Source organism: Podarcis melisellensis (genome assembly GCF_964234715.1).
Source record: "Podarcis melisellensis genome assembly, chromosome: 13".
Taxonomy (NCBI): domain Eukaryota; kingdom Metazoa; phylum Chordata; class Lepidosauria; order Squamata; family Lacertidae; genus Podarcis; species Podarcis melisellensis.
The window spans coordinates 53,247,430-53,267,814 of NC_138545.1; the positions used below are offsets into that span (position 1 = coordinate 53,247,430).

Genomic DNA, 20,385 nt, shown 5'->3' on the forward strand with positions numbered 1-20,385 from the left:
CCTTCTGGATCTGCTGCGGTGAGGAAAGCTTTGCCCCCTCCATTTCTGCCTGCGGTGAAGTTGATAAAGGTCCAGAAATCCCACCAGGGAAAAAGCCTCTAAAAGAAGGCAATGCTGAGGGAGGCCTTATCTGCCCCCGTCTTCCCAGGGCTGTGCGAAGGGCGGATGCAGTGGCCATGAATCAATTAAAGCCTCTTCTGACACATGAAGCGCAAGAGCTCCTGGGCCTGTTTAACAGGTTTGTCTGGAGCAGAAACAATATGAACTTGTCGCTATTGTAACTAGGACAAGGCAGATTCGTGCTTCGTGAGACTCTGGGTTCTTCCATGTACAAAACTGACCATCTTGGAAGGGAGAACAGGAACACGCAGCAGGGGAAACAATGGTGGAACAAGATCTGTGGCCAGAATGTGCCTCGACTCAAGAGAAACGTAAGTTTATAAAAGCCAGGAGGGCAACAGCCTCATTCAGAAGATGGGGAAGTCCAGGAAGTGGGAAGCCGGGAAGTCAGCATTAATTACAAGCTTCTGGGCATCTAATGGGATTATTGCATTTGAAATGAAAAGGTGAAAGGCACTGATGCGAATCATGGGGAAAAGTTGTTATAAAAAAACCCAGTTGCTGGAGCAGGGGCAGATAAGGAAAATGAGTTTCTGGCACATTGAAATGGAGGGGAAAGATGTTTGGAAGTGCCTTTTGATACACTAGGTTGTTTGCTACAGAAGTAGGTTCTTTTTTCAGTAATAGCTGAGATTCAGAGCAGTGTGTGTGTGTGTGAGAGAGAGAGAGAGAGAGAGTGAGAAGTTACAGAAAACCTTTCCACACGTTATTTTATTATATACTTTAAATATTTACAGCCTACCTTTCTGCTAAGTTAAATACTTGATTGTGACCTGCATCCTGAACTCTTTGATCTGTCCTTTTCATATGTTTGTAAACACACTTTTTGTTACATTTTAAGATGTGTACTTAAAACACCTTGCAATCTATGTATTGGCCCTGAGCTTCCAGAGAGAGCATCAATAGTAGGCCTTTTTACGCATGAGTCTAAGGCACCCTTCCCCAACCTGGTGCTCTCCAAATTCCTTGTACTACATCATCATCATCATCATTATCCCACATTATTATTTCCCCAGACACTCTGAGCGGCTTACAGCAAAATATTAAAATACAATAATCTATCAAATATTAAAAGCTTCCCTAAACAGGGTTGCCTTCAGATGCCTTCTAAAAGTCAGATAGTTGTTTATTTCCTTGACATCTGATGGGAGGGCATTTGACAGGGCAGACACCACCACTGGGAAGGCCCTCTGCCTGGTTCCCTGTAACCTCACTTCTCGCAGGGAAGGAACTGCCCCTGTCCAGTGTCTCAGTGTCCAGGCAGAACGATGGGGGTGGAGATGCTCCTTCAGGTATACTGGGCCAAGGCCATTTAGGCAGTGGCGGAGCTTCATTCTCTGGCACCGGGGAGCGGAGAGCAGGTGGGGGTGGGGCCCCCAGATACGATGGCACCCCACTGGGATTGCACTGCCAGGGGTGGTGCACTCTCCGCACACTCCTCTTCCTCCACCAGTACATTTAGGGCTTTCAAGGTCAGCACCAACACTTTGAATTGTGCATGGAAACGTATTGGGAGCCAATGTAGGTCTTTCAGGACCGGTGTAATATGGTCTCGGTGGCCAAATACAATTCTCATCAGCCACAGGCAGCAAGGCTGGCTTGTCTAAAAGCTCGGCTACACATTGCATACCCAAGTGTGTAAGAAAACCCTGACTGGCCTCTTCTTCCTCACAGAAGAGGAAAGGCCCTTCCACTTGTGGGATTGCATGAGAACCCCATTCCTGGAAGAGGCAACATTCCACTTTCGATCATATGATGAGAACAGTAAATATGCTTAGCTGTGTAATAATCTAGAATTTAAAATAACATACCAGTTAATGCAGTAGAAACTGCCATATTTCATTTTGTTTCAATTTCTGTTCCACTTCTTCAGCATTGACAATGACAGAGACAATAAAAGCAGAAAATTATTAGTATGTAAATGAAATAGGAGCTGAAATGAACTTCTGTGCTGTTGTATCACAGGCATACACAGCAGTGACTGAAAAGACAGAGCATGACGTTTGCCTGGCAGGATCAGAGCAGAGAAGTGTCCCCAACAAGAGCCAGGCAGAGGCAGTGGGTGCTCACAGGCACCTTCTTGTCCCCAGCAGCTGCTGTTTAGAAGCACCTGCTGCCTCTGGGCACGGAGGCTCTCCTAAGGTGTCTCATGGCTACTAGCTGCTGGGTTTTTTCTGCCCTCCATGAATTTGTCCAAACTTCTTCTTTTTAAGCTACATGAAGTCCTGGTCATCACGATAAAGCCTTGCACAGATGCCTCACCAATTCAGAGGGTGGAGGCTCCTTAAGGCAGGGATGGAGCTATGTTCCTCCAGATGTTGTTCAACTCTGATCAGCCTCAGCCAGCATGGCCAGAGGTCAGCGATGGTGAGCACTGGAGTCCAACAACATCTGGAAGACCACAGTTCCCCTGCCCCGCCTTAAGAGGTGCGTTTCCTGAAATGCTTAGCAAGTTGCACCTATTTATTTGTGCATTTTTACAACTGCTGTACATGCATCATACATTGTCCATCAGTTATCCATTTCCTAAGTACTGTACTTCCCAGTCCACCTCTCCGGGGCATTCTATGCAAACCCTGAACAGCTGCATATCCCGATCTTCCACACATTTTGGTCTCAAGTCTTTCTTTATTTGAGATTATATGGAGATTTGATTGAATATTATACCCTCTAAAATATTCTCCCAAGCACTTTCACTCTTTTTTAAACTGTGTCTCATTTTTATTTCTTATTTTCACAGTCATAGATGCTAATTCTGTACATTCTATCAATTTATTCTGCCAGTTATCTTTCATAGGTTACTCTTTTTCTTTCCATTTTTTTGCGTAGACAACTCTAGCAGCAGCAGTCACATATAAATATAGGTTGAGAGCCTTCTTTAGTAAATCATTTCTTATTATCCCTAGTAGGAAGGCCTCAGGTCTTTTAGGAAATGTAGGTTATGTATAGATAATTTCCCAGAATTTTCTAGAGTATTTACACAACCACAACACGTGTATCAAGGTTGCAAGTTGTGCCTTAGCATTGCATGTTTGCACACCTTGCAGTGAAGAGCACACCCACACATAGCCTCTCCAGGTGACAATCTCAACCAACACAAAGGTCAAAAGAGCCTGGGAAGCATTGCTCCGCTTTCACCTCTGTACATAAATTTCCCAGATTAGTCATTTTTCTGTGACTGTGAGCTGTGAGTTTCTTCTATTCAAACACCAAACATAAACAAAACCTCCCTGCAACTAGAAAACCAACAGACCAAGTATCGGGTTGAACTTGAACCAGATGATGCCCTAAGCCAGGCTGGAGAACTCCCAGGTCCAGGGGCCCAGACACCTGGCCCCTCAACTCTCCCCAGGCCACACACCTCCCTGGCCCTCCAGCACATCCCCAGAGTTTTTGCCTGGATGTTCTGCGTCCTTATTTCTCGTCATTCCTTTGCTTGCCTGAATGGAGTATAGAGAGGACTGTGAGTGTGCACAGAGACCGGCCAATTGTATAAAGGTAAAAATTATAGTCATTGCTTCACCCCTAAAGGTTGCCAAAAAGGGAATGTAGTCCCAGGCTGAAAAAAAGATCCCCACCTGTTTCTTCATATTGTCCTAAAGGTAAAGGTACCCCTGCCCGTTCGGGCCAGTCGTGTCTGACTCTAGGGTTGTGCACCCATCTCGCTTAAGAGGCCGGGGGCCAGCGCTGTCCGGAGACACTTCTGGGTCACGTGGCCAGCGTGACGAAGCTGCTCTGGCGAGCCAGCACCAGCGCAGCACACAGAAACGCTGTTTACCTTCCCGCTAGAAAGCGGTACCTATTTATCTACTTGCACTTAGGGGTGCTTTCGAACTGCTAGGTGGGCAGGAGCTGGGACCGAAAGACGGGAACTCACCCCGCCGTGGGGATTCGAACCGCCGACCATACGATCGGCAAGTCCTAGGCACTGAGGTTTTACCCACAGTGCCACCTGCATCCCTCTCCATATTGTCCTAAGCTGCTCTTATTTCCAGGTAGGAGTGGGAAGTGTTTTGTTGTTTGTTGGTTGGTTTGGCTTTATCTAAATGTGGGGAAGAAGTTAGGAATGGATTCCTTAGCCCACCTCCTGAACTGGTACAGTCAGCCCAGTCTAATACATTTTGCTGCCTAAGTCAAAGAACAAGAAGACAGTGTCATAGAATCATAGAATCATAGAATCATAGAGTTGGAAGAGACCACAAGGGCCATCGAGTCCAACCCCCTGCCAAGCAGGAAACACCATCAGAGCACTCCTGACACATGGTTGTCAAGCCTCTGCTTAAAGACCTCCAAAGAAGGAGTCCTCCTCTCTCCTTCTATGTATAAAAGCTCATTGAACTGAGAGCTGTGCCTAAGAAGAGCTTGCTGCATCAGGCCAGTAGCCCATCGAGCCTGACAACCTGTTCTCCTCATGGCCAGCCAGATGCCTGGGAGAAGCCTGCCACTCACTCCAATGCTGTCACTGGAGCAGAGCACTTGAGGGCAGCTGGCTAAGAGAAGAGATGCCGGGCTGGCGCATACACCTCTGTGTGTTCTGCAACAGCACTTGACTCCCTATCCCTCCACACCTTGGGCACAGTCTACTGTCCCATCACAGCAGTCTACATTTATTACAACACTGCAATACGCTCCAACCGCTGAGACACTTCTGCTTCTAGATAGAAGAGATACACATGGCAAGAGAAAGAATTTCCCACTTCACAACAGCAAGGCTGCAAAACAGGGTCTTCTGGTCTTCCTTTTCGCACCTCCCTCCTGCTCACTGTTTGCACAACAGCCTTCCTTAGGAGATAAGCATGTCTTGAGATAGCATGCAGGAGACTAAATCTTGTCAAGGGTGCCTGTGGTTACAGCTTGTGCAGATCTTATATTCTACCCAGCCCCTGCCTTGCTCACAAACACATATCTGGGATTTGAATTCATTAATAACTTTGTTGTTTCAATTCTTCCTGTCACAACCTCATTATTCTGGAAGAGTGATAGTATGCACAGAAACCTGCAGCCTCCAGTTCCCTCCCTCTCTCTGTGTGGCATTTCACCAACACAAAGACTCATGCACCTGCCATAGGTGCTGCAGCAGGTGAATGCTTGACACTAAGATCAGACTGGAGGCCAGCAACAGATAATTTTTGGATAATGACATTTACGTGCTTGTGGAGTTTGCAGGAAAAAAGGAGTGTATCAGCTCCTGCCAAGTTCAGTAGAGCCATATTCAGTCACTTCAGATATTGATCTTGGCACCTCTGGGTGAGCAGCATTCAGAGGGAGTGAGTCACTCATTTGGATCACGGAGGGCAGAAGCCGTCTCAGCAGGTACAACTCCACCTTTGGGCCCTTTAGCCTGGTCTATTTATTGTCATTTTAAATTGACTGTGATGCTAGAGGCACAGGAACTATTATGCATAAACAAAAGGCCTTTATTAAATATTGTCTATTAAATTGCATTTTCACTGCTTGCTTTATTCTGCATATAGGTTGCAGTAGCACTTTGATTAAGCAACATTGAAATCCTTTCATTTATTGCCTAAATGTTTAGTAGTTGATAAAATCCATTAACTGGGCCATTTCTGAAGCCTTGTTTGAGCACAAGGAAGCCAGCAAGAAATATTATGGGGGAAATGAATGTGCTTCCAATATTAATAGGTTCTATTTCTAGTAAACCTGCCTCACTGTCTTTTTTACAGCCACATAAGGAGGACTAGAGGCTTTATAGGCTGATGTGACGCCTAGGACTGTTCTTTCCTAGGCAGTGACTCATCCCTTTGCCTGCACTAATATTGAAAGCAAAGCAACTTTCTGTGGGCTAATCATTGCCATGAGCAAGAGAGGCAGCAGATGGATTACCCTGAGCTTGTCTGTAGCAGTGAAGGTTGCAAAATTAAGCCTGTAACTTCAGCCCCAGTGATCTCAATTAGGGGAAAATTAGGACACACTCCCATACTTCAGGTCTTCTGGATGAGGGGCTCTAGGATCTAGAGGCTGGTGGAGCTTGAGCTTGAGTTATTGCCCCTGCATGATATAGATGCCAGAGCAATTCCCCTCATATGCCAGCAGAACCTTCAGGTGGCAGAGCCCTCATGGCTGTGAAGCAGGGCAGCATGTTCTTGTTATAAGGAAAAAAAACTGCTCCTTTTCCCTTATGGGGTATCCAAGAGCCCATATAGAGTCCTTTTGTAGGTTCTCTGTCGGTAGGACAAAATAACAGAGACCAACCAGAGAATATTGAGAAGCAAAGCAGCTAGTAAGCCTGATCTTTATTAAAGCTGTTGCAACAGGGTGCTCCCCCCACACACGGGAGGGGGGGAGGGACCCCGAGCCGTGTGCACAAGCCCTTATTTTAAATTGCTCGCTCTGGATTCCAAGACCACCCCCTAGATACATCATACCTACATCACAGAAGGGGTGTAGCCCAAGACCACCCCTTTAAGAAATCAGAGAAGGGGCAGACTACAACAGAAATCAGAGTGAGCTGTTTTTTCTCCTGTCTGCTAGGTTACTTGGTTAGATTACCTGGGCATCCTGGCCACTCTTGTTATGATAACTACTCAATTCCTGAATCCAGGTCACAGGTCACAGGCTCACATCCTATTCATATCTTAAATGTGCCCTTAAGACAGAATTTGTGAAAGAGACAATGGGGAGATTTCCCATTTTCCTTCGACCTTGCAGAGAAATATTTGAGGTCATTTTGGGAGAGAAAATGGCTTCAGGACTTTTCTGTGGGTTTCAGACATGTGGTTTACATATTTGTATGTGTTTGCTTGGTACATTTATGAACAACTATTATATATATATATAAGACCTTAAAATTCTTATAATATTCTGTTTCACTGCCTGAAGCAAAATGGGACGGTGCCACTGCTCGCCCACCAAAGCCTCGCCCACTGGGGTCATGCTGCTGCGGCGTCCAACGAGATCTCATGGCACTCTTGCAAGATCTCACTGGAAGCCACTGCCACTTCTCCAGCGCCAGCAGCAGGGGGAGCAGGGCATGTGCTGCACAGCAACCCTGTGGGATTCTGCCACCTGAGGCAGCTGTCCTAGTTAGCCTCAGGGTGGGCCAGCCCTGCTGTGAAGATATGCCAGAGGAGTAGACAGGGATGGCAGCACACTCCTGGGCAAAATGCTGGACTAGGTGGACTTGGGTCAGATCCAATGCTGTTAAGTCTTGTTTTCTCATCCATGTGGTCTTAAAATGCTTTTTCAGCATCTGTATGAATTTAGAAATAAATGCATGCACTGTAATGGAATTAGCTTCTGCTTAAACATAGAGCCCACCACCTCCCCAAACCATTTATTTGATACCTTTGAAGGTTTATTCTAATGTTTAGCTAGAGTTTGCTTCTTTGAAGTTTTCACCCTCTAGTTAAAGTCCTGCCCTCTGGAGCAACAGAGAGCAAGTTGGCTCTATCTTCATCCTGACAGCCCTTCAGAAGAAGAAGAATGCACACCTGTCTTTTCAGACTAAGCACACCCAGCTCTTTCAATCCTCAGAGGATTTGGTTTCCAGATCCATCACCACCCTGGCACCTAAAAGATGAGTGACCGTCAGGTGAGCTTCTGATGAGATGACTGCTGCTGAGGAAGAGAGAGAGCTGAAGCATCTGGTATCTCAGCAGAACCAACTTTCTTTCTCTCCTTTGGCTGCAGCCTGATGGAGTGACATTTTTAAAAATTTGCAAATATGCAAGTTGAGCAAGCGCAGAGGAAAGCTGCTTGAGCAAATCCACTGTCCTGCATCAGAGACAGGCCAGAGCCTTCACATTGTTTTCCAGGTCTCAAAACTAGCACTCACTCTCGTTCTTGGTCTGCCTATTCCAAAAAACCCCCCAATTCTATTATTTACTCATATGCACCCACCTCCAGCTGGTGTCTCCAGCTGTTTGGGTTTTTTTAAAGCCATTTTGGCTCACTTACCTGTAATTCTCCTAACAACAACTGTTGATTGGCATGCCTGAATTTTAAGAAGGTCCCTTAACCCTCATTTGATCTGACCCCAGACTTCCTGCAGTCAGATATAATTCTACAACCATCTACAATCTATCAGAGAATGATTTAGGCTGTAATCCAATCCACACTTACCTTGAAGTAAGCCCCATTGAATTCAATAGGACTTCCTTCTGAGTACACATTGTTAGGATCCTGCTATTATTTTAACCTCCCAGCCCATCCCAAGAGCAAACTGGAATTTCAGCCAGGCCACCAGTTGAGTCCTCCAATGGGCTGTTCTGGCTGCCGATCTGTTAAATGCATTTTGCAATTAACATTAAGCCAAGGCACACATAGGTTTGTTCCTTCAATACTGTAGGGTCTGGACAGGATTTAGAAACACTGGGCATAAGCCTCGTTGTGATAGCAACATTTTCTACATATTTTACTGTAGAATCTTTTTGCTATAGAGAAATATTCTTGAAATCAATGTGCTGTATTACAGTCACAGATAGTCAAATGGCTCTTTCAGACTAATAATTTTATTGCTTCTTTTTATTAGCAACACATTTTATTCATATTTATTCATATCACTTTGATGAAATGCACATGCATATCTTGAAGTATGACATTTTGGTCTCTGAATGGGAATAAGCTCTTGTTGACAAATATGACTGAGCTGATGAATTCAAATATCTCAAGGGCTGTCACACGGAAGACAGAGCAACCTTGTTTTCTCCTGCTCTAGAGGGCAGAACCGGAACCAATGGCTTCAAGTTACAAGAAAGGAGATTCTGACTAAACATCAGGAAGAACTTTTGGACTGTGAGTAAGAGCCCTTTGACAATGGAACCGACTCCCTTCAGAGGCTGTGGACGCTCCTTCCTTGGAGGTTGGATGGCCATCTATCATGGATGCTTTAGTGGAGATTCCTGCATTGCAGCGGGATGGACTGGATGACCCTCAGGGTCCCTTCCAACTCTACAGTTTATGATTCTATGAATCCAAAATGGTTCAAATGGGTTTAAAAGCCTGTGTTAAAATAATCATTTTCTACTACAGTGGTACCTCGGGTTACAGACGCTTCAGGTTACAGACTCCGCTAACCCAGAAATAGTACCTCGGGTTAAGAACTTTGCTTCAGGATGAGAACAGAAATCGTGCTCCAGTGGCACGGCAGCAGCGGGAGGCCCCATTAGCTAAAGTGGTGCTTCAGGTTAAGAACAGTTTCAGGTTAAGAATGAATTAAGTTCTTAACCCGAGGTACCACTGTGTGTTTTGCTTGAGATAGTAACTATTTAAAAGCATTTTCTTTCATCTTGGTTGTGCTATAAAGTCCTGTTTAGATTCAAACCACACCTGCAAATGTACATTTCCCCTCTGCAGATGGCATCAGTGAGTCCCGCTTGCAAAGGAACAGTTGGGAGCTCAGACATATGAAATCAGATATGAAGCAGGTGTGTGCTTGGGCCAAATTAGGCCCATAAGGTCCACCCCCCGCATTTGGGAGGAGGCAGCAAATAAATAATTTACATTTTTTTGCATTCTCACAGTTCTTTGCATAGCAAGTTATATCCTAAATCTCTTGCCCAGTGTATCATCACAGATTTTACCTGTTCTTCTTCTTTCTCCCATTCTTATAACAATTTGTACATGTGGGGAAATACTTTAATGGTATTTTCTAGTAGGTCTCTTTCAAACTGCGAGATTTGATGTGAGAAATCATTCCTTTTATCCATTTTTAAAGTTTTGTTAGGTTGATGATACTATAACCAATCAGTTACTTTTTGATCTAACTCTGGTTTCTCTTCAGATCATATAAATCTTTCGCCTTTAACTGAACCATAGCTTTTTGTGTACTTTTTTAAAAAATAATTTTTATTAACAGACCAATCACATCACATTGTCCAAATCACATTAGTTCCAAATTATACAGCCAAATTTTAAATTTTGTTGGGGTACCCATACATCAAGCTCCGCGCGAGTCCAAAACTCCGGACAAGTCCCAGCATCACTTATATTACTGCTTTAATTAGACAGTTCTATCCAGTTCGATCCGGATAGTCCTTTATTACTTTCTTTCGCTTCTTGTTGTTATCATATATTCCTTTCTTTGCGATCTCTGATGATTTTCACAAGCAGATTGAAAACAGGCATCTCTGTGTGGGTTTTGTACTCTTCAAAGATCATAATGCTCAGGGACAGCCTCTGTTCAACGCTTCCATAAACAAAATTAATCTTCGGTCTGTCCTTTACTTTTCTCAGGCTTGCCAAATAAATCAAATGAATCAGGGGGCTCTGTCAGGTCAAGCTTGTGTTCCGACATTCCTTCTCTTTCGAACGATCCTGATTCTCCTCCCCCTGTTCTTTCTCCAGCAAGCCTGTCTTGGCGAGACGCCATTTTTTAACTGCGTCATAAAAATTTTCCTCTTTCTCACCGTCCACCAATCCTCTCTCCTGTTATAATCCATCCCACACAGTTCTTAAATTCCTGCTTGTGATTAATAAAAACGCAACGATCTTATTTCTATCTGGGGTGAAGGGTTATTAATATCACATCGTGCAAAGAAAAAAAGTTTTTTCCCCCACCCCCCCTTCGTTCCAAACATACAGTCTCCTAGTGGTGATTCATCAGAAGATTTACTTATCCATCCGTCACAGAGATCCATTAATCAGCAGTCTTATCTCTCGAACATTACTTGATGTATGTGCTTCAGCTTCATTTTCCATTCATATGTTTCCAATTATAATTCCGAGCTGAAGCAAGCAGCACGCGCTAATTGGAATCGGCGTCAGGAAGATCTGACTTCACCGAGGGCTCGTGCCAAGTGTTCAGCACCCCCATCTCTCAGATCAGGGGGTGCATTGTGAACACCGCTGGCAAGGCAGTGCCCCCCATCTCCTGGGGGGGGTAGGAAGACTGCATACTTCCCATAGCAGCCCCTTAATTACCTCGTATGGGTCAGAGAGATGTTATTGTCGGCCATCTTCCAACGCGCCACCTGGTGGCCCCCGCTTTTTGTTTACTTTCACAGACAAAACTACAGCCATGTTGGCTGGTGGCTACTATTTACTGCTTACATCTGTTACCATATAGCCTTGTGTGTGTGTGTATGTATATAATATGTATATACATGTATGTGTGTGTGTGTGTGTGTGTGTGTGTATATATATATATATATATATATATATATATATATAATATACATGCATACACCGATGGAACACATGAGGGAATTTTTAACCTAGAGTCAGCATGCACAAAACTGGTATTTCCAGAAAAGGGAATGAGCAACAAGACAAGACAGAGTTCAGAGCACTTGTATATGCAGGGTTTTGTGTTTTTTAAAAACAAAAACAGAGCGTGCAGCACTCAGATTGAATTAACTATTATTCGGTTATATCTTTAGAGGGGAGAGAGATGGGGAAGAGCAAGCAAGTTGGAGCAGCACAGGTGTGATATGAGAAGGCAGAAGCGAGGGGGTGACTAATGACTCAAATAAAGAGATAGGAGCATATTAGAAGATAGGAAGACATATAAGATTAGTGAAAAGGTGAGAAAGTATAAATAGCACCTTGTTTGTAGGCAACAAATCCAAAGTCTTGGAGAATTAGAGTGGCCAGGAAGGAAACAGAATTAGAGTGTGAAGGGTGAATGTTGCTTCTTCCAAGTGGGTAGGTAGGGAGTCTTCTTCAGGGGGTCTACTCTACTATGAACCAGGAGACCAATTTTTGCACCAGTGCACTGGGCTCACAGGGTGTTGTTCACTATGATTTGTGATGGCTAGGACATCATAGCCATAGCAGTTTATTTAGGCGCCGACTCCATGGGGCCTGAGGGGGCCCGAGCCCCCTCAAAAATTCGTTTGGGGGGGCTCTGCCCCCCCAATAATTTAAGAAAATTATTACCGTATTTTTCCCTCAAAAAGAGGAAGCGGCTGCTTTCCTGCATTCTGCCTCAGGGTCTTACTGCCAACCCTCTTCTGTTTCCTTGCTGTGTTTGCTCAAACGGAACAAAGAGCAGGGAAAGCCCCTCCCCTCCAGGCAAGCAGGCAGGAGGGAGAGAGAGAGAGAGAGAGAGAGAGAGAGAGAGAGAGAGAGAGAGAGAGAGAGAGAGAGCTGGCTGGCTTGGGTGGGTAGGTGAGGGAAAACTTTTGCCTTCCTTTCCTCCCTGCCGTTATACCCCTCCCCTGCATTCTTAGCCAGCTGCTTCTCTGCACACCCCTCTCGTGCTCCTTGTCCCTTCTGTGTTTTTCCTTCCCTCCCCACTTAAAATGTGGTTTAAAAGCATGGATCCACATGGATCCTCAGGATCTTTGCATTGGGTCACCCCAAATTCACCAACAGATCACATAGCATGTCCATGGCTACAGCCTGCCCCCCCAAAATCACGCACCCACTGTTGCCTGGGGCTGCAGTGGTGCAAAAATGTGGTTAAAAAGCATGGATCCACATGGATCCTCAGGATCTTTGCATTGGGTCACCCCAAATTCACCATCAGATCACATAGCATGTCCATGGCTACAGCCTGCCCCCCCAAAATCACACACCCACTGTTGCCTGGGGCTGCAATGGTGCAAAAACGTGGTTACTAAGCATGGATCCACAGGGATCCTCAGGATCTTTGCATTGGGTCACCCCAAATTCACCATCAGATCACATGTCTGTGGCCACAGCATGAAGCACAAAAATGATACATCATTAATATTCACCGCCCACGGCGGCAGCCAATCGGCTGCCGCAAAGGGCGGGCCCTCACAGGTTCACTTAAGGTCGGGGCAGCCCGGGGCTCGCCCCTTTCGTTCCCCCAGCAGCAGCGGTTTGGAGGTCTTGGGCCCCCCCAATATTTTTTATAAGTCGGTATGGGCCCCCCCAATATTTTTTATAAGTCGGCGCCCCTGGTTTATTACCTAGGAACATCCAGGAGAAAGGCAGTGATGGAGAAATGCAGGCACAGTTAACCTCTTTGATTCTTCCTAACCAAACCTAGTTGGGATTATCCTTAAAGGCTTGGTCTTTCAAGGAACGGCTTCACTAACAAAGGAAGGAAAGGGCATCTACAGTTCCAGTAGGATTTTTCATATCCTGGCATGAGTGGTGGTGGTTATAAAAGGGTGTGGAAGGTTGCAAAAGGGATCCATGTGTACCTTTAGGGTGTGATTTCCTTTTTTTTTTAAAATGATTTTTATTGGTTTTTTACACATACAAAAGACAATACAAAACAAAACACATACATCAAAAACATACAACAAAAATTTGACTTCCCCATACCTTCCTTTCACCACATCCTTATTTTGCCATTTTTTCAAGCAACCCTTCAGTCAATTTTTAATCAAGTCTCTTTTAAACTTACTTAAGATTTAACATTTACAGCTGTAATTCTTTGTTTCTCACCCCTTGACATCTTATCAGTCCACAATTTTACAATAGTTTTTAAGATATGTTTTAAATTTTCTCCAGTCCTCTTCCACTGTCTCTTTCCTCTGGTCACGGATTCTGCCAGTCATCTCTGCCAATCCCATATATTCCGTCACCTTCGTCTGCCATTCTTCCAGAGTAGGTAATTCTTGCATCTTCCAATACTTTGCCAACAAGATTCTTGCTGCTGTGGTTGCATACATAAAAAATGTCTTATCCCTCTTTGGTACCAATTGGCCGACCATGCCCAAGAGAAAAGCCTCCGGTTTCTTTGCAAATGTCCACTTAAGGACTTTCTTAATTTCATTATAGATCATTTCCCAGTAGGCCTTAATCTTTGGGCAGGTCCACCAAAGATGATAAAATGTACCTTCAGTCTCATTACATTTCCAACATTTATTATTGGGCAAATGGTAGATCTTTGCAAGCTTGACTGGGGTCATGTACCACCTATAGATCATTTTCATTATGTTCTCTTTCAAGGCACTACATGCCGTAAATTTAATACCGGTGGTCCATAACTGTTCCCAGTCAACAAACATAATATCATGACCGATGTCCTGTGCCCATTTAATCATAGCTGATTTCACCATTTCATCCTGTGTGTTCCATTTCAGCAGCAAATTATACATTTTAGATAAATTCTTAGTATTGGATTCTAACAATTCTGTTTCTAACTTTGACCTCTCCTTCTGAAAACCAAGTTTCCTGTCCTGCTTAAATGTCTCATTTATCTGACGATAATGTAGCCAATCTCGAACTTTATGCTTTAGCTTCTCAAAACTTTGAAGCTTCAGTTTTTCACCATCATATTCTAAAATTTCACAATATTTAGGCCAATTAGAGTCCATGTTAAGTTTTTTCACTGCCTTCGCTTCCATTGGTGACAACCACCTGGGGGTTTTACTTTCCAATAGATCCTTATATCTATTCCAAACATTATACAATGCTTTCCTGACAATATGGTTTTTAAAGCTTTTATACACCTTTACCTTGTCATACCACAAATATGCATGCCAACCAAAACTATTGTCATATCCTTCCAGATCCAAAATGTCTGTATCTTCCAGAAGTAGCCATTGCTTCAGCCAGCAAAATGCTGCTGATTCATAATAAAGTCTTAAGTCTGGCAGGGCGAAGCCCCCTCTATCTTTTGCATCAGTTAAAATCTTAAATTTTATTCTGGGCTTTTTGCCCTGCCAGACAAATTTGGATATATCTTTCTGCCACTTCTTGAAGCAGTGTGATTTCCTAATCTGAATGGATGCTGATTCATTTGTGGTGTTGTTATAGCATTGGGTTTTACTTTGCTTTCCTGTGCAGCGCTCTTTACTACTCTGGGGGTTTCTCCAAAGCCCATAAATAGAAGTGCAGTGGGGTTTGATTAGACTGGAGACGGACTGGTGTTTACTCAAAGTGAAATGGGCCACTTTGGAGAGATCTCCAAAGAGCTCCACAGCAGGCAATCTTCCAACCCTTGAACTTCACCCACAAAGGCACACTCCTCCATTGTATCCTGAGACAGGCGGATGCCAACCAACCAATCTATGTGTAATTTCGGAGTCTGCAGTTGATTTAAACATTAGTAGCTTCACACCAGCTATCTAGGCCAGCATCCTATTCTCACAGTAGCCAACCAATTTCTTTTAAAAATCAATATATATTTTTGCATTTTCTATTTTACATAAACAAATGAATTAAATACATAAACGTATAATCCCTTCTGACTTCCCTCCCCACCACCGTGGATCTTAATGTAATGATTTCCCCCTCGGCCTCTCTATCATAACTCTATTTTTATAAACCCTTTGTCAATCCATAGTTCAAATTTTTACTACAAGTTTTCTGTCAATCCTACCAATGTATGTAGTTGTTTACAATAGCTTTTCAAATAAATTATAAACTTCCCCCATTCTTTATTAAAGACCTCCTCTTCCTGGTTTGTAATTCTTCCTGTAAGTTTTGCCATTTTGGCATAGTTCATCAATTTTGTCTGCCACTCTTCTTTGGTCGGAGTTGTACCATCTTTACATTTCTGGGCTAAGCACAGCTGTGGTCACATACATAAATAGTTTTGTCTGGTCCTTCGGGGTCAGTAGCCAACCAGATTTCTAAGGGAAGCCTGAAAGCAGGACCTGAGCACAAGAGCAGTCTCTTTTCTGTGGTTTCCAGCAACTGATATTCAGAAGCATTACTGCCTCTGCATTTGTCATTTGTTAGGGTACATATTCCTTGAAAAGCTGATGGTGTGGCTATTCCTTTTGACACACTTGTATACCTAGACTGGAACATATGTTTTTGCTCCCGTCTAACCAGTCTGCGGGGTGGGGAGTATGAACACTGCTGATCTTTAGACAGGCATATAAAATCCATTTATGTAGACTATGGATTGTAGAACTCAGGCGACTGCCTAAAACTGTCTGTTGCAAATCGCCAGAGTCCCAGAGGCACTTGATGGGAAGGAAATGCCTCTTTCTTGCTTCAGTCAGGCTTGTAAATCAGCGCAGGCAGAAATGGATTCACTCCTTGCTGTTTGTAGCCGTGGCAGATGTGGCCACTTTGCTATTAGAAATGAATCAGCTAGATGCTGGACATCAAGTGCTGGTTGAATAGAAAATATTTCTCTGCACATAACATATGATGGTTGATGGTAGCACTTAAATTGGCTAGCTATGTTTTCAGACTCTTTACCCTTACTGGAAACGATGAAATGCTGATGATGCAATGTATCTCAAGTGGACTCAGCAGCCTTGTTCTTTGCAGGCCCGGCCCATCTTAAAGGGGAAATACAGGAAGCTCTTAAGGAAATTAAGTGGGAAAGAGTTTCTCATGCTGGCATCGCATGAATGACGTTTCTCCACTCCTTAAAGGGACTTGGGGGCTGGAACCTGAAACTCATTGACCATCCAAGTACGCTACTTGGAAGGTTTCTATTTATTTTAATAAAGAATTCTGATACCTTGGCAGGAGTACTGTGAGAACCCTAGTTTAGGGGGCAGAGCACGGGGCATCCGGATGGTGCCTGCTTGCTATAGCCCTTTTGGTATTAAAGAATCCCAACAAATGCTCTTCAAATACACCTCATTCTTGCAATTTAAACAGAATGGGTTGTAAGAGTGAACCAGTGCACCTTGCTAAATTTTATGCACACTCAGTTCTGAAATGGCACCTTGATTATTGGATGTGGAGGGTAGTTAATGCTGGATCTATACATGGGCCATAGCTGCAATTAAGATGATTTAGGCCTCTCTTCTGAAGCTGTGAAGTTGCTGACTTGACAGATTACTGGAGTTGGCAGTGTTTTCCTTTTAAATGGAGGCATTTTCAGCTAATACCACCTCTGGTGAGTCAGGCCCTTGGTGAGTGGTGTTGTCAATTTCCATGCTGAGCTACAGAGCCCTGTGTTTGCAAGGAAGTAAATCTTTGGTAAAGAGTCCAGCAGAAAATTAAACCTGTGTTGGCAGGATAGGGGGTGTGGCATTTTGGCAAATTGTTAACTACAGAATTGACTTTGGGCAATTTCCTAGTTAGAGAAGGCAAGCAGGAAGGCAAGCATGATTATCATTTGCTATCACAGACTGAGCCCTAGACTACATGGGAAATAAAGCAGCACAAAGGACTCTCCACATCTGACCCATGAAAATAGGGGCAAACGTATATGCAGAATTGCTGCCCTCTTCCCACAATGACATGTTGCAGAAGGCTCTACTTTGCCTATTGCATGCTTAATTTATTTATACTGCAATAGCCTGTTATTTACTGTTTTAAAAGCAACATACAATGGCAACTGCTGCTAAAGATATAGTAGAAAAACACAATAGGTATGCATTAAACAATAGACAGCATGCAAATACTTCACCAGCCACAACGTGTGAAATGGCAGGCTGTGCCATGCTGCTTCAAGAGTCCACACACATGCATTTATATGCCACAACACACTCAGCTGCCGTTCAGACTGCGACCACAACACTATACGTACACACTTAAATGGGAGGAAATCTACAGAACTTACTGGGACTTACCTCTGCTCTGAGTAGACATGTATATGCTTGCACAATCATCTTTTAGAGAACCCAGGCAGGAAGCTGAACGCTGAAGATAACTCTTGCAAACTTTGTTAGCTAAATTTTAATAAGGCACACCCAAAGGTAAAAAGAAGGACAGTTATTTACTAGAGACAGGTACCAGGAAATAGGGGCAGCTGCAGCACATAACTTGCTTGAACTTCTGCAGTGACTGTTTGCCTTCAACTGCCTTGCTTCCTGGTGCAGAGTCTACACACAGAGCTATGCCGCCTGTTTTTACAGGACTGGGAAGACCCCTGTCCATAGCTGTCAACCTTTCCCTTTTCTTGAGAGGAATCCTATTCGGAAGAAGGGAATTTCCCTTAAAAAAAAGGGAAACATTGACAGCTATGCCCCTGTCTGAAACTCTAGAGAGCCACTACCAGTCTGAGTAGGCAGTGCGGAGCTAGAAGGACCAATGGAGTCCCTCTGTACAAGACAGCTTCCTGTTAGGAGAGAATGAATCTTTATTTGCGTCAGCCATCAGCCATAACAATAAAACAACAATACAATATGCAAAGAATAGAAATAAAAAGTCAATTATATAAAATGCATTTTAGGGTTTTGAATCAATAGTCAAATAGTGGATCTTATTCTAATTGCCCCAGCTAAAAAAATTGCAACCTTTGCTGTCTCCTGCTCATCTTGATCTGCCAAGAGAAAGGGCAGTGTGGCAGTGGCTGGGCGACCCAGAATGGACAATAAAAGAGGGGTGATAACCTCATTCCTCAAGTCTTTAGGAAGAGTGTGAGCCAGAAGGGCATGTTAGGAGAGAGAAAGTTGAGAAAGGAATAAATGCCAATTCTGCATCCTCTGTGGCTTGATTGGCGTGAAGACCTTATGTGGTCTGAACTACAGCAAGATGTGAAATGGAGAGCTGAGGTCACAGCGAATGCTTATGCAGTCTCTGCAGTGTACTGTGCGCGAAACACAACTGCTGGTAGTGGCTTTTACTCAGACTTTACAAATAGCAATGACTTGTCAGTAGGCAACCCTGAATCCTGCAGACAGCGAATCTAAATCTGCAATGGCCTTTTGGCAACTGAATTTGACCCAGGAAACACATTCATCTGGCTTTTGAAGACACCCCCCCAAATATTATCCATTTTATTTTTGAATCCCTATCATAATGCATAAAAGGGACACGGGTGGTGCTGTGAGTTAAACCACAGAGCCTAGGACTTGCCGATCAGAAGGTCGGCGGTTCGAATCCCCGTGACGGGGTGAGCTCCCGTTGCTCAGTCCCTGCTCCTGCCAACCTAGCAGTTCGAAAGCATGTCAAAGTCAAGTAGATAAATAGGTACCGCACTGGCGGGAAGGTAAATGGCGTTTCCGTGTGCTGCTCTGGTTTGGCAGAAGCAGCTTAGTCATGCTGGCCACATGACCTGGAAGCTGTACGCCGGCTCCCTTGGCCAATAAAGCGAAATGAGCGCCGTAACCTCAGAGTTGGTCATGACTGGACCTAATGGTCAGGGGTCCCTTTACCTTTATCAGAATGCATTGCTTTACTACATTTAAAATTATCATTAGCTAGCATTACTGTAGTATGATATTAGAACAGCACCAATTGCCCATTAATTGCTGGCCATATAAATCCCATACCTTTGGTCAAAAAGCCAGTATTTCAACAGGGATATTCTGATTATATTGAGTATTCTATATCACAAAGTGATTCCAACTTTCAAAAACAGTTCTAACCCATGTCCAACCCTCTAGAAATCTTGGCAAAGAGAACTACATAGCACTCCCAACCAGCCACAACAACAGACAGAAAAAAGAAAAAAAAAACTTGGAAGGGGGAGAGGTCTCCACTTCTCTCCTTGGCTTGGGGGTCACATAGCTCTAGACCCTCCAACTTTTCTCAGGACATTCTGGATTCAAATCAGAAACCAGGATGGCTTCTGTAAAACCAGGACTGTCCCTGGAAAATAGGGGCGCTTGGAGGGTCTGTTAAATGCCTCTGTTCTTTAGACTCTCTTCCTGAGAAAATAAGTTCAGGCATAGAGTCAGAGGCTAAGAATTCATACAGCATCTCTGCAGTCCCTTTTTCCACCCTTCATAACACCCTTGACCGTTTTGTCATGCTAAGGTTCAACTGCTTCCCAAGATGGTCTCCTGCTGCTACTAATATCTTTAAATTATTTTTTATTGTTGCACATAAAAGTTTTAGTACACACGCTCCTCATAGATTGGGGGCGGGGTTTGCATCCTTTATTGTCTGCTTCCTTTTTTTTTGCCACAGTTTGTCATTCTCTTCATTTGGACAGGCTTCCATTTTCTAAAGGAAGTCTCCTTGCCTTTAAGAGCTATCTCAATTCTGCGTGTTAAACCACCTCTTGGACTTTATGACCCTGTTCCAGATCTAGTGAGCTTATTATTATTTGTATCTTTGGAGAAATTTGACCCTCGTTACTTTAAATTTCAGCTTCCTTTTTACTAATCTCAACATTTTGGAGATGCTTTATCTTTTGTAGTTCAATGTGTTGAACTTCCTTGGTTTGGAAGTTGAATTTGATAGCATTTGTGGTTTCTCTCTCAAATTGGTTCAATTTTCCTTGTCTAGCTTCCCCCAGCTGCTACCAGTTGGGGGGGGGCTCATTTAAAAAACCTCAATGGTATATTGTGGGGGGACCCCAAGGGCCCCCAAAATGTGATAATGTGGTCCTGAGTGTGGCTGTTAAAAAGGAACTTATAGTAGCCTATCACTTTAAGAAACTGCTGAGAGTGCCTTTTCCTTTGTAAGCAGCCGCCCCTCATGGGGCAGAGAGAAGCTAAAAGTCTTATCGCAGGAACACAAGCAGCGATACACTCAGGTTCACAGCACTCAGTACAAAGCTCAAAAGCTCTTGCAACC

General features: G+C 43.9%; 1 protein-coding gene and 1 long non-coding RNA gene across 4 annotated transcripts in view; one reads left to right on the forward strand and one right to left on the reverse strand.

Moving 5' to 3' along the window:
* The first annotated feature begins 250 nt into the window (after positions 1-250).
* The window catches only part of PTPN3 (protein tyrosine phosphatase non-receptor type 3), a 98,533-nt gene continuing 78,398 nt past the window's right edge, over positions 251-20,385 (forward strand). Inside the window, exon 1 of one of the 2 annotated variants that reach the window (XM_081885827.1) lies at positions 251-431. In XM_081885827.1, coding sequence (XP_081741953.1) covers positions 383-431 — 49 coding nt within the window. In that variant the 5' untranslated portion in view covers positions 251-382. The remainder of the gene's footprint in view (positions 432-20,385) is intronic. The other variant, XM_081885826.1, reaches the window with a different exon arrangement.
* The window catches only part of LOC309355234, a 41,454-nt gene continuing 35,787 nt past the window's right edge, over positions 14,719-20,385 (reverse strand). For both annotated transcript variants that reach the window (XR_014162463.1, XR_014162464.1), the window contains exon 5: positions 14,719-17,588. This is a non-coding gene — a long non-coding RNA (uncharacterized lncRNA). The remainder of the gene's footprint in view (positions 17,589-20,385) is intronic.